The sequence below is a fragment of the Pygocentrus nattereri genome, chromosome 2, assembly GCF_015220715.1.
Source record: "Pygocentrus nattereri isolate fPygNat1 chromosome 2, fPygNat1.pri, whole genome shotgun sequence".
Lineage (NCBI taxonomy): Eukaryota > Metazoa > Chordata > Actinopteri > Characiformes > Serrasalmidae > Pygocentrus > Pygocentrus nattereri.
Window position 1 is genome coordinate 20,951,048 of NC_051212.1, and position 13,996 is coordinate 20,965,043.

Here is a 13,996-nt window from a genome sequence, read left to right on the forward strand (position 1 = left end):
TACAAAGCAATTTAAAGTATTTTATTTCTAAAGTTTATAAACAGCTTTGCTCACTATTCTTGGGGGTCCACCGATTACAATGATTGCTGGACAAGTTATACTGCAACAGTAGACACTTGCATTTGTTCGGACGAAGGAAAAGTTGACAAAGGCATGTTAAAACCATTATTGTAACAAGCAGGGAAGACATTCCATGTTGCTTATGCCGTATAAATGTGAGGCAGGGCTTGGGAATTGTTTTTGAAGAAGCAAAGGCTGTTATACATTGGTAAGATTACAAATGAGGAGATCGACACTCCCAACAAAGCATGGACACATATGCAAGTGCATACCCTGCATGCCCAGATGCTACACTGCTGCATTCTAGTCTACATTCTTGTGTACTGAGTAATCATGTAAAAGTCTCAGCCTTAATGCTCCACCAAACACATGGACTGTCTGATATCTATTGAGATAAGATACATTTTTCCAGTTGCACTCTGATAGGCTGATTATACACTCTTCCTTAAATCCGGTTTTAGGAGTACAAACGGGAACACAAGTCAGCAAGTCAGTTACCCACTTTCTTCATGTTGTGACTGAGCATTCTGAAGTAATACAGTCGCTGAATTAAAAAAAAATAAAAGTTCGTGAAGGTCATTGTTTACATCTTTTGAAAACTACTCAAGAGTTTCCTTCGAAGTTTCCTTTGAAGCACTTAGCATACCAATTTGCTGCATGCAAATTTCTTTGATTTTAGTCCTGTACACTAAAACAACAGTCTGTGGTCATGTCAGTCAAGTGGCCTTTTCCTGTGAAAGTAGGCCGTTCTTAAATGTTAATGGACAAAACACACAGGAAAAAAAAAATAATAGCACTGGATTTTATCCTCATCTCTGAGAGTAAAGAATAGCCTCAAAGAGAGTTTAAAGAGAGTTTCGAGTCTGATTCACCTAATGGGCATTTAATAGTATTTGGTGACTTTACTCTGAGTACTCTGGGTTCACTTGTGTTACCAAAGACAGATTAGAACTTCCTGACTACAAAACCATGATCCCACATCTGGTCATGCTGTCAGCACTAAATATTTAACACATTCTTTGTTGGTTTCTTTTTGTTGTTTTCTTTCATTTTAGACCTGTCATGTGCCACTGTATGTAACAATCCGTTAAATTAGTAAATTAAGTCAAATGCATCATTGAAGAACTCTTTTGCACGTATTCGTGGCATGACTTCCATGCATTTTTACTTTGGAATTTGGGAAATTGGGATAGCAAAATTCTATGTAAGGCCAGACCAATGCATAATATACCTAGGTTTAAAAGGCTGTCAAATATTCATTCCAAACTGCTTTGGAACTGTTTTCTGCAAAAAAAAAAAATAGATTAATGAAGAACAGCTTTCACCACTTACCAAGTACCCATGATGTTCTAGAACAGCGTGAACAGAGAACATTCTAGAGACTTTTCACTATTAAACACAAGTATATTATATCACACCAACCCAACACTTGGTTTTGTTGCTGTTTATTGGAGAATTTTTGTTTTTTTCCTCTCTGTGTGAAATCTGACATTTTCTTACAATAACTACAATGTGTGCAATGTTCTTGGTATGTATAAGCATAAGTTTATTATTACTCCACATTGAATAAGAATGTTTTATTTATCCCAATAGCATAATCCATTTGGTATTTTGAGCCAAATTATCAATTAAAAAAAGATTTAAATAAAAAAAAGAACACTTAGAACTAACCATTAATCAAATAACCAATTTCTGATCACTGTTGATATTGGTTAATTGAAGGAGTTATTGTTCCAGAGTCAACCCCTATTATAAACACAAAGCCTTAACACTGTGCACCCAATGAATCACTGAAACAAACACGCCGACTTTTTGTCTTTTACTGTGGAGAGAGCACTCTACCCAGACGGAAAACTAGTTTTAAGATGCCATAATGAAGGCAAGTGCTCCTTAACATATTAGTCTAGACACTGGGTGAGTGTTATGGAGGCCTGTTCTGTGGACATGCAGACTAAATTAAAACCAAACTCAGTCAAACAGCTCTCTGTGGCTCTAGCTAAGTGGATGAAGGAAGACTGACTCCAGACCAGTTAAATAGCTGGATTTCAGAACCAACATCAGTATTTATACATGGCAAATAAAAGTCCTGCAACAAATCTGTGTTAGTTAGCTCTCAATCTGTCCTCACTCTTTCAGAGTGCAACAACTTTAACGACCAGTAGATGGCAGCAAAGAAAAGCAGCGGATGGCAAAGCAAACTCATGAATAAACCTGTTCTACCAGGAGACAAACAAGCAGGCAAGAAACGAGAAGTGTGTCATCATGCCCATTGGTTCACCATGACAGGCTGCCAACAGCCTGAAACCATGTACCCCTCCACGATGCAGGCTAGATAAATAGTAAACACAGTGATACTACCATAAAAATATTGACTGTTTTCATTCTGTCGAGTTTAACTTCACGATTTTCACTCTGTCCATTTCACTGTCATGTTTGTTTAAGGCCTCCCGTTTCACTTTCTGCTGCTGATAGCTGTCACCTTTCTATTTCTCTCTCTCTCTCTCTCTCTCTCTCTCTCTCTCTCTCTCTCTCTCTCTCTCTCTCTCTCTCTCACACACACACACACACACACACACACACACACACACACACATACACAATGTTCGTCTGAGGTAAAAAGCTAGTATAAGTGCTAAGTAAATAGCTGGAGTGCTAAAGTTTAGTAAAAGCCACTAAAATAAAGCTCTGAGTTCTGCTTCTTAACTTTATATAATATCGTTTGAGTAGACCGTGCAGTTTGGTTTTACTTTTGTAGCCTATGTAGTTTAACTAGCTTCCTAGCTACTTACTTTTCCGCCAAAGTAACGTTTGCAGAACATCCCGTGTTCTTCGTTGTAGCTCACCCACTCAGTTAATCAGTTAAAGTGGGAATAAATGTTCTCTTTCTCTCTCTTGGACTAGTACGTTTCAGCGATGGCCTTGGACTGACTCGTTTTGGAGCATTTCCTGGCACTCAGCTAGGTAGTGGTGGTCTGGAAAACATTCCAGTTGATAAGATGTTAGCCACTTAATTGAAGCTCACGTCTGAATGCACGTGTTCAGAGATTCTCTCTAGTATAAAGGAAATCCTCCACTGTTTGACATTGGGGTAAGCATGACACACAGCTTGGTCAATCAAATCACATCCGATCTTGACGTCAGTGATGCTCTTCAAAATGACAATTCTCTTCAGCAACAGCAAATCATGAGCATAGCACCCAGTCATTAACATAGTAACAAAAATTACAGAATAAATCATTACTGGTCACTGCTGTTATATTTCAATGAAATACTGATGGTTACAAACTACAGCCATGTAGTTCTGCAGATACTTGAACTTCAAATGATTGTTGTACTGCTGCTATGTTTGCTATCCTTTAGCCTGTTGGCTAGCTGATCTGCCTAAATCTAGTTAAGAAAATAAGTTGTAGGCCCCTCAGTTTAAACAAGAGCAGGTTGCTTTATCTGTACACTCAGCGGTCCAAGCAAGCAGCATTACAATCATAGATTATTCCATTAACAGCACAAGGATTTTTCGTGACATAGCGCAGTAATACAGTGGTCCATTGTGGTGAGGTGGTCAGAAGTGTGCTTACATTGAATATTTTAAAATAGCTTTGAATGCCGATCAGATATTAAGACTGGAAGTAGAATCTGTTTTATCCTTTTTTTATCTAAAATGATCTGGTGTGGCACCAGAGGTTCTCAGATGGAAAACTTTAAGCCATGTTTTTTTTTTTGCAGTTTAATATGTGTAAATAACTTTTTTCCCAAATAGACAATTGAGGACAGTCTCAGCTTGTCTAACAACTCAACATACACGTAATGAAGGGACTTTCCACAATATCAGAGTCACACCAGGGAACTGACAGGCCATCCTACTGCATACACTGTAAATTAGTTTGTCATTCTTGTAATGGGTACTTGTTTTCATAATAAAGAGACAAACTGGATCAATGATGAATTTGAAAAGGCAGGAAATACAATGTATTTGGGAGAGCATAAAAATGAAGCATCCATCAGAATACATATCTGAAAGTCAGAGGCTGGCAGATGCGTCATTGATAGACTATCATCACTACAGAGCTAATATTGAAATGCCAACGCTGAATAAAAATACTAGCCTCCATTTTTTAACACAGAAAAGAAACTGACACATTACAAGTTTAACTTTATAGTGAACTTTAGAAGACCTATAACATTTTGGCCTGTGTAGCTAGTTAGGCAAGTGTGACTGTAGTGTGCTGCTGAATTGTTGATTGAAATATTAGCAGCTAATTGTGTGTGTGTGTGTGTGTGTGTGTGTGTGTGTGTGTGTGTGTGTGTGTGTGTGTGTGTGTGAGAGAGAGAGAGAGAGAGAGAGAGAGAGAGAGAGAGTGAGAGAGAGAGAGCATAAAGTCTCAGAGAGCCTATTTCTCATCTAAATTCTGATCTAAATCCCCTCCTCAGTAGACATTAAATACTAGGCTTGGCTTTGGCATGTCACCAACCAGAGCTGAATCAGATGCTACAGCAAACATGTGGAAGGACCAAACAAAAATGTGAAAAGAAAGTGAAAGGGAGTGAGTATAAGGGATTTTCCAGGGTGCTGAAGCCAAGTGCACATGGATGGCATGGGCATACACCTTTGAGGTAGATGCACAAAGCCAAGCTTTAAAAAGGAGTAAGATAATTCATTAGTATTCAGAACCCTAGCACAAAACAGACACATGTAAACACCTACACTCACTGACCACTAGATATTCATGTTGTATCAACACTCATTCTAATTGTCCATTTAATCAGGTCCACTTAACATTTATTTGCACTTTTATTTCCAAAAAAGTTGTGACGCTGTGCAAAATGTAAATAAAAACAGAATGCAATGCTGTACAAATCATTTACACCCAAATTTATTTCAAAATATTACAACTAGACATGTCAAACATAGAAACTTAGAAATTTTGTTTTTTGAAAATTATTTACCCATTTTGAATTTGATACCTGAAACACATTTTTTAAAAAGTTGGAACAATGTCATGTCACTGTGATGCATGAACTCTTCTTTTAACAACACTCTGCAAGTGTTATAATATGGAGACTAATTCCTGTAGTTTTGAAAGTGAAGCATTTCCATTTTTGCTTGATATAGGATTTGAGCTACGCAACAGTTCAGGGTCTCCTTTGGTGTATTTTTAGTTTAGTAATGCGCCAAATATTTTCAGTGGGTGACAGGTCTGGACTGCAGGGAGATCAGTTTGGCACCTGGAATTTTTCATCTGACAAAATCTACAGAAGAACCCCAGGGAGGCACTGTATTTTAGGAGTGTATTTTCTTTAGACTACGACAATAAAATTTCAAGCACATTGCTTCAGAAGTGGTCATTGTTTCTAGGCACTAAAGGCACCTGTATAGAACTCAAGCTCTATCCTTTTCAAGCTCTATCCTAGTTTCGAATGCAGGACAAGCACTTCAGTTATCGCTGGGCAATGTTGTGGGCAAATGTTTTACAGTGTATAAGAACAGAAATATTTATGCATCATTTGTACTAGTAATAAAGGCAACATCCCATTTTCCTGGAATTGGGAAATACACATACACTGTTTTTGTCAAGACATGACAACACATCAACTGAAGTAACCAACAATTAATTACTGCCCTTTCAGCACAGGCAGCATGTTTCTTTTTAACAAAAGACCATTTTTCCATTTTTTAAGAGCAGCAAATAAACACAAGAAAGATCAGCAATACAAGTACTTCATCAATACTTGATCATACTTGAACAACAATGACGACAGCACAACTTAAAAAACCATGAGAAACTATGTACAATGCCAACTACATCTATTGTCATTGTTATTATTATGGCTGTATGAAAGACTGGTGGTGCCTCAGCTTTTGTTATTAAAATATTCATTAGTCTACAGTCTCTTAGCTTTGTATCCTAACATAGATTAGTAGTATCTTCAGCAAAGATTCTCTCTTTCTGTTTATAGTAATGCCCTTTCTTCTCCATCAGTTCCTGGTGAGTGCCTTGCTCAAGCACTGTCCCCTGTTCAATCACAATGATCTGGTCTGCCTTCTCAATGGTCTTCAATCTATGTGCAATCACCATTAAGGTCTGGTTGGGGCAGTTGGCCAAGACATCTTGAATCTGTGAAATATTCAGAAGCATGATGTTACATGTTTTTTAATCTGTTACATGTATTACACGTGTTACAGAGAAACATTGTTTCTCTCACTGTACTGTGCACTGTGTGTGTGTGTGTGTGTGTGTGTGTGTGTGTGTGTGTGTGTGTGTGTGTGTGTGTGTGTGTGTGTGTGTGTGTGTGTGCTTGTATGTTTACCGCTTGTTCACTTTTGGCATCCAGAAAGCTGGTGATCTCATCCAGTAAGAGAACCTGTGGCTGTCTGATCAGAGCTCTGGCAATGGCAATGCGTTGCTTCTGACTGCTACCAAGAAGTCCTCCTCGTTCACCTACATCTATTGAACAGCATTTTTTCAGAATCACATTGTTTTTAAGATTACCTTCTAATGAGTTAGTGTTGTCAAAATCACAATGTAAAGACTATGGTAAATCATGCGGCATTTGTAGTTCTATGCCACCTTATATGCTTGCTCATTTAATTGTCATGTACAGCAATTTCAAGATCTAAGCCAGTATATTTACCTGTGTCATATCCCTTCTGTAACTCACAGATGAAATCATGAGCATTGGCCTTACGAGCTGCTTCCTGGATGCTCTCAAGTGAGCAGTTAGATAGGCCATAGGCAATATTGTCTTTTACTGTACCAGAGAAGAGAACAGGTTCCTGACCCACCACAGCAATCTGCAAAAGGTGACATTTATGAATGCAACCATTTTGATCAAAATATAATAAATTATTGCTAAATGATAAATCCAAATCAGAGTGAGACCAAGTCAAGACTGACTCCACATGAGAATGAGACTAGGTCCCAAACAAAACTTCATCAAAAAATCAAGTTGCCTTCTGTACCACTGTAGCTTAATTAGTCTTTACCTCCTTCCAGTACAAATTACTGTCTGTGGACAAGTGTATGGACAAAAATAACATAATAAAGTACTCCTCTTCTACTTCAAAACACAAATGTGGTATGGACTGAAAGTTTCTTTACATTTAACACCCATTCAAAATAGATGCGACCAAAACCTGTTTTAAATGCATGCAACCAATTCCAGCTCTGAATAAATCCAACCTGGGCCTGTTTAAAGAAATCCAACCAGTGTTTGTGCCATGAAATACTATGAAAAAATGTGATTAAAAACAACAGCCTATCTGCTTCTGTCTTGTTCTTTTAATTGAGTCAATATATCACTTGGCTATTTTAACCAATCCTTGTTTGACAGTTTTGGCATCAAAATTGTGTAGTGGGTAACACCTCTGCCTTCTACACTGGAGACTGGGATTCAATCTCCTGCCTGGGCAGGCACCCTACGCTATAGCAATAAAAGTCATTGGGCAAGGCTCCTAACACTACCTTCACCAACCTGTGTAAAAAATGATAAAATTGTAAGTCGCTCTGAATAACAGCATCTGCCAAATGCTGTAAATGTAATATTAAAATAACTTCTGATTATTTTCTGACAGAAATAAAAATTGAATTGTTGAATCATCTGTTTTGAATCATCTGGCTTACAGGTTACTGTGAAATGATTCACCTCTGTGCAACACTTTATTGCCAGGTTCAATGCCACCCAGTCCAATTTTTAAAAACATGCTTTTCAAACTAAACCACTATATCTAACATAACTAATCAATTCATCTCTGGTTAGCAATATGTGCAAATGTATGTCTTTAGAGTACATTTAACAACAGACAGTTAGAAAAACTAAATCATAAGACTTATCATTTAGAACACAGTTACACCAGGTTGTCAAATTCAGTACCAGCCCATTTACATGGACAGGCTCAACGTATGAACAAATGTTTGATTTTGTTTCTCAGTCATTGCAACTGAATGTGGCTACATAAACTTGACGATAGGTTTTGAGACTGGACTTCAGTATTACAGCTCTACTGCTAAAGTAGGGACATTCAAATTTGAATTTTTTGGTGGGTTTCCAGGCATTTTCTCAAATCCACAGCTTACATTAATACAAAATTCCATATTTGAATGTCTTATGTAGTCTACAGTGACACTACTGTGCGTTTTCAATAATATCTTGTGATCCAAGTACAAGTATCTTACCCTGCTGTGCAGGTACTTGTGCTCATAGTTCTGTAGAGGCTGTCCATCCAGTAAGATCTGTCCTTCTTGGGGCTGGTAGAACCTCTGCAGTAAACTCACACAAGTACTTTTCCCCCCACCAGAAATCCCTACCAGGGCAGTCATTTGACCTGGTTTTAGCTCCAAAGAGAAGTCCTGAAACAACAACATCCAGGATTTAATTTAATGTTTCTTTCCTGATAATTACATTTGAAACTACAAAATGGTTAAATTTCAAAAACAACAGCATGTTGTGTGTTAGCATGTCATATTTTTCATAATGAATTATACATGAATTGACATTTTTTGTTGTAAAATGTGCTTAATGGCTTGCATATTAGCATGTTTATTACATTCAGGTAACAGAAAGAGGGTGAAACCTTCTTATTGTGGCTCTTGAAAGAAAACCTTGTATCTCCATTTTTGTTTTTCAGTTTTTGACATAATTTCAAAAACTGTTGCTCTTTACATTGTGTATAAATTTCATGAAGAATGGACAAAAAGAAGCAGCCCAAAAAGACTGGTTCTACTGAGTGCATTAAAAATAAAGTTGTTTTTTTTTCCTTTTCCTGTAAAGTTACAATTTTGGAGATATAAAGCGATGAGAATCTTACTCATAAAAAATGCTTATGAATCTTATTTAAGGTGGGCTGTCAGAAATTAGTCAAGTGTGTTGCAACTGATAATACAAAAAAAGCAAGTGAAATATTTTGCTCTGTGATCTTGTCGCAGGTTAACTGAACATCAGCTGATGTAAGAGCTGTACCTTTAGCACATTGTGGTCAGGCCGAGTTGGATAGGAGAAATTGAGCTTCTGAAAGCTGACATGTCCCTTTAGCTTCTCTGACTGAAGCGTCCCATCAGTGCTCACTTCAGGCTTGCGGTCCAGGTACTCAAACACCTTCCCAGCTGCACCCACAGAGTTCAGCATGTCTCCAAATATGTAAATCAATGTCTGAGAGAGATATAACAAAAGGTTTTGCAGGTTGCTATTATAAAGGTTTTGCAGCTTCTGAAGTCTCCCACCTTTCTTCTTTAGGTACAGTCAAAGGTAGACATACCCTAATGTTTTGGCCCAGGTTAGACTGGTAGAGAATAAATGAGACCAGATTGCCTGTGGTCATTTGTCCATACTGGATAAACTGCCTGCCATAGTGTAGCATAGCCACCTGCATTCCCAAATCCACCAGCTGAAAATGACACACATACATAGACATACAGTTTCACATCCAAATACACTCAGTGGGAGAGGCCTGAGATTAGCAATAATGCCACGATCAGAAAAGCAAGAGTGTTGAATACTGTGAATACTCTGAATGCATACACTGGTTTAAGCTGTAGCCTTACTCAGAAATGACATTTAAGGCATAAGGAAAAAGGCAAAAGGAACAATAATGGTGAGAATGAATTTGGTCAGAATGAATTTAACAATTAAATAAAGCAAAAATGTAAAGGAAATAAGTAACACTTTAAAGGATATAAATAATAATTACAATTAAATAAAATAATCAAATTACATAAACAATGGAGGGGCTTAATTTCATACTCACCCTTCTCACCAGTAGGTAAACTGCCCTGACTGTACCCCGCCGAGTCTTTAGATTATGGGTGTCCATCAACCGGTCATCATAACGACATGACTCGCTCTGCTCTGAGTTAAAGCTCTTTACTGTCCTGATGCCTGACACGGTCTCCCCTGCAGCATCATTGGTTCTTGCCATAGAGTCCTGCACCTCCTTTGAGAGCCTCTACAGTAAACATAAACAAGCAATTTTCTTCTGTTTCTTAGCTAGTTTTGAAAGCTTTACAAAGTAAAAGGCATTCTGTAGCTGGCTAGCAGTTTGTAGACAGTACAAATGCATTCAGTAACATGCATTATGTATTGTTTATGCTAGAGACCACTCATTTAGAGGGTCAGAGTGTCTTGTGTCAGCACTAATAGGTCCTGAAAATTACATGGTAAATGTCACAAACACATCACATCATAGGTTTTCATCCAAAGTTATGACTTCTCTGGTCCTTTTGAACCATGCGATGCATAGTAATCTTGTCAAGGCATGGCAACAATACTTTTTTTTTTTACATAGGTCAGCATATGCAGTATGATAACATCATTGTTAACTTACTGCCATCATGCCTCTTGCTAAGCATCACTGCCAACATAAATATGTGGTCACTAAGTTATATTCAGTAATGGCAGAAAAATACAGACCACAATTCCAAAAAAGTTGGGACAGTATATGAGATGCAAATAAAAACATGAGTAATTTGTAAATCCAAACAAACAGTGAATAATCCAGCAGTTTAAGAAAAACATCACTTGTTGAGTGACTGCAAGGATTTTTGATATCTCTATAGTACATAATATCAGCAAAAGTTTCAGGGAAACCAGAACAATGTCTCTAAAATGGCAACGCCAACTAGCATGTCTCTGTGATATAAATCATCACACAGGCTCGAGAGTTCTTTGATAAATGGTTCTCAGGGTGTAACGATTTCAATAGGTATGAAATCGTAATGTAAAACTGTACCATTATTATCTATTATCATCATCATGTTTTCTCCTTGCTTCGATATTGGCATTGGTATCAGAAAGGAAAAAGTGGTACTGTACTATCTCTATAAATTATTAATTCAAATATTTATACTTCATTCACTGTAAATACTTTACACAAATTCTGAAACACAGCAGTAGCTTACTTAAAATGATAAGAGGTGATAAGTGTCCCAGAAACAGAACCACCCACCCACTTCTGTGGCAGGTTCTTTGCTGAAATAAAGATTGTGATGGCCTCTAGATCACCAAATACAAATGTTAGCTGTTTTCTTTTGAGGAATCAGTGCTATGATGGAAAGACTGGCAAAGCAGCTCTGACAAATTTGGTGAATGAAATCACTTCAGGGCTGCTACATTTTCATGCAAGCATTTGTTTAGACATTGGTGGGCACTGTTTCTTCTTTTGGTGGACAAATGTCCTAAACCATGAACTATTTCACCTCTCACAAATATATGAGACATTGAACTAAAGCGTGTTTAGTATGGAAGTGCTGGACCTCCTCACTGAGAATGTTTATATCTAAGCCTGTTTGATAAGTACCTGATAATGTGTGTCATAGATGTTCTGTAACAGGCCAGTCAAAGGTGTCTCCATCAGCATCAGCAGTGTCAGCTTCCAGGAAAGGCTGAACATCAGGTATAGCATGCCTATGGTTTTAATGAATGTCCGCAGAAGAACATTCACATTCAGGGCTACAGCTCGGGCCATCAGAGTGGTGTCTGTGGACAATCTGGATGTGATGTCACCTGCAATAAAATGTGCAACATCACAAGGTTTGGCAACTATTGCAGTCAAATACAATTTATGTGTTGTACATGACCATGTCACACGGCTTAGGGAGTAAAGCTCTATGGTAAGAGGAGTTTAAAAGCACATGAAAGATCATAAAAGGACTTTCATGCTAAAATGCCACAAGAAAGCTGATTCCATTCAAAGACTCTATTTTAGTGGTTTGTGGCTACTAAAATACTCACTACACTTCAGTCAAAAATGCTATTAAACCAAATTGTATATTTTAAATGATATATGATTAATCACAATATGACCAACGACATGAACTGACAGGGTAAAAGGGTCAGTTTTGACTTAATGTTGGCTTTAAACAATATCAACGGTTCAGAAGTGAGACTTTGGGTATGAGCAGTCTAAGAATGAGGGAAGGAAATCTCAGAGCATCATGTAAGTGTGTACCTGTCTTTGTAACCTCAAAGAAGCCAACGTCTTGCCTAACCAGGGAGCCGAAGAGCTGAAGCTTCACTCTACGAATGAAGCTCCCAATAGCACACATGAAGAGGCCTCCTCGGCAGCCTGCACTGAAAGAGCTGAAGAAAGACAGAAGACGGGCTTGGTTAAGCTCCAGTTAACACAAGCATCAGCTGCTGCGTGTTGTGTAGTGAATACAGAGCTGCTTAGCTTTACAGGAACACAGGTAATACACCTCACTGTGTCCTGTTTATTTTACTGACCTTCCAAAAGAGAACAGCGTCATGAATATTATTGCAGTTTGGAAATCCCCCCGGTGGTACTCAGCTCCCAGGATGTCGATCAGCTTTCCAGTGTACAGTGGAATGAACATCTCACCTGAAGAACAATATGAGCTGAGCTCGGATGCTTCACTCACTGATTGTACAAACAACCAAAATGAACACAGTACTTACAGAGCACAGCTAAGGCTAGAAACACAGACGCCCCGATCATAAGAAGGTAGTCAGGCTTGTAGAAACGGACCACTCTCATGAAGAGGACACGAGCCTTCTGCTTCTTGTCTTTTCCGTTTCTTTCCTCGCTGGAATCAGGCAACAGAGTCTCCCAAAATAGGCATCCCAGAGCAGCAGCGACGCTACCGACCAGCCATGTGTCGACCTTCGCCAGCGGAAAGTTTCCAAAAGCAGTTAAGCGACCCGTTTCCCACACCGGTCCTATGAAACAGTGAGCTAAAAGCCATCGCTTCACCACCGGCCTTTTAGCGTCCTCACACGGGAGGAGGACTCCGTACAGAAATACACACCGCACTACTGACTCCAGCCACTGCCTCAGCAGGTTATCACTACCGTCCAGACTCTTATCCCGAGATCTCAGGTGTGCGCCTACAAAATCCAGCGCACAGATGATGATAAAGTCCAGACATACCGTTAGAACGAAAACCAGAACGTTTCGCATGTTTTACTGACCGGTGAGAGCTGCGATGAGACCGCGGTGACCACGCTGCGTTTACGAGCCTACACCTCAAACACTCACTGTCCAGGGCATTCAAAGAAATGCAGCCGTCTTCGTTTTACGGTTATCTGACAGCTACTAGGAGCTTATAAGCTTCAGCTTCTTTCAGTTTCACTTTCACTGCATGAGAGGGGAATTCCTCTTCACCAGAGCACAGAAACACAAAGAACATGAAACTGGTGGATGAGGGAGCTTTTTTGATTATGTAAAAGAGTTTTTAAAGTTTGTTTAAGTAGCAGATTACTTTATTCATAACTACTCGTATTGTCCTGTATGGCTCTAGCTGTGTATGGTTAGTTCTCACTGTGTGTGTGTGTGTGTGTGTGTGTGTGTGTGAGTGAGAGAGAGAGAGAGAGAGAGAGAGAGAGAGAGCATGTGTAACTGACCTTGAGTACGGGGCAACGTGGTGTACTGGTGTGTGCCAAGGCCTCATCAAAGGCTGTGACCTGTTGGGGCATAAACACAGTGAGACTCTTTGAAATGGCTTTGAAAAGGAAAAGCACATTTCTAGCAGAAACTTCATTGAAACCACATACATTAAGTAGATATAGTAAATAAAGCCCAAAGGCCTTGGCCTGAGTATGGCATTGGCCTGTAATTACTTAAAAAACACATTCATTCTTGGCTTGGAAATAAGGGAAGAATTTTTGATAAGAAAAAATCATTAATTTAATAATGATGCGAATAAGGAGGTGACAAACAAATTAAAGAAATGATCTATGGTTTGGAAATGTGGGTGTTTGAGGTGGCAAATCAAATGTTTGAAATGTTTGGGAGGGGCAAGAAAAAGTCAGGTGATGACCCCTTCTTGCCCTTGGACCACCTCAGGATCAGTGCTTGTTTGCTTGTTGACAGCTATAATCTTCGATATAAGAAACTGTGCCTTTTCCTGCCAATCCTGGTCTTTTGAGTTTTGCTTTCATTTTGAGTCTGAAGCAAAGCTGCATGTATATTTTTTTCAAAGTGTGTAAG

General features: G+C 38.7%; 1 protein-coding gene across 1 annotated transcript; it reads right to left on the bottom strand.

Annotated features, from left to right (window-relative positions):
- Nucleotides 1–4,909: 4,909 nt before the first annotated feature.
- Nucleotides 4,910–13,152, bottom strand: tap2a (transporter associated with antigen processing, subunit type a). The gene is made up of 11 exons (XM_017710259.2): nucleotides 12,466–13,152; nucleotides 12,274–12,388; nucleotides 11,999–12,129; nucleotides 11,348–11,553; nucleotides 9,800–9,997; nucleotides 9,311–9,439; nucleotides 9,016–9,204; nucleotides 8,232–8,405; nucleotides 6,691–6,850; nucleotides 6,367–6,503; nucleotides 4,910–6,173 (listed from the first exon to the last, which is right to left on the bottom strand). Exons 1-11 carry the CDS (start codon nucleotides 12,965–12,967, stop codon nucleotides 5,964–5,966), a joined length of 2,151 nt encoding a protein of 716 aa, XP_017565748.1. The 5' UTR covers nucleotides 12,968–13,152; the 3' UTR covers nucleotides 4,910–5,963.
- Nucleotides 13,153–13,996: the final 844 nt, after the last annotated feature.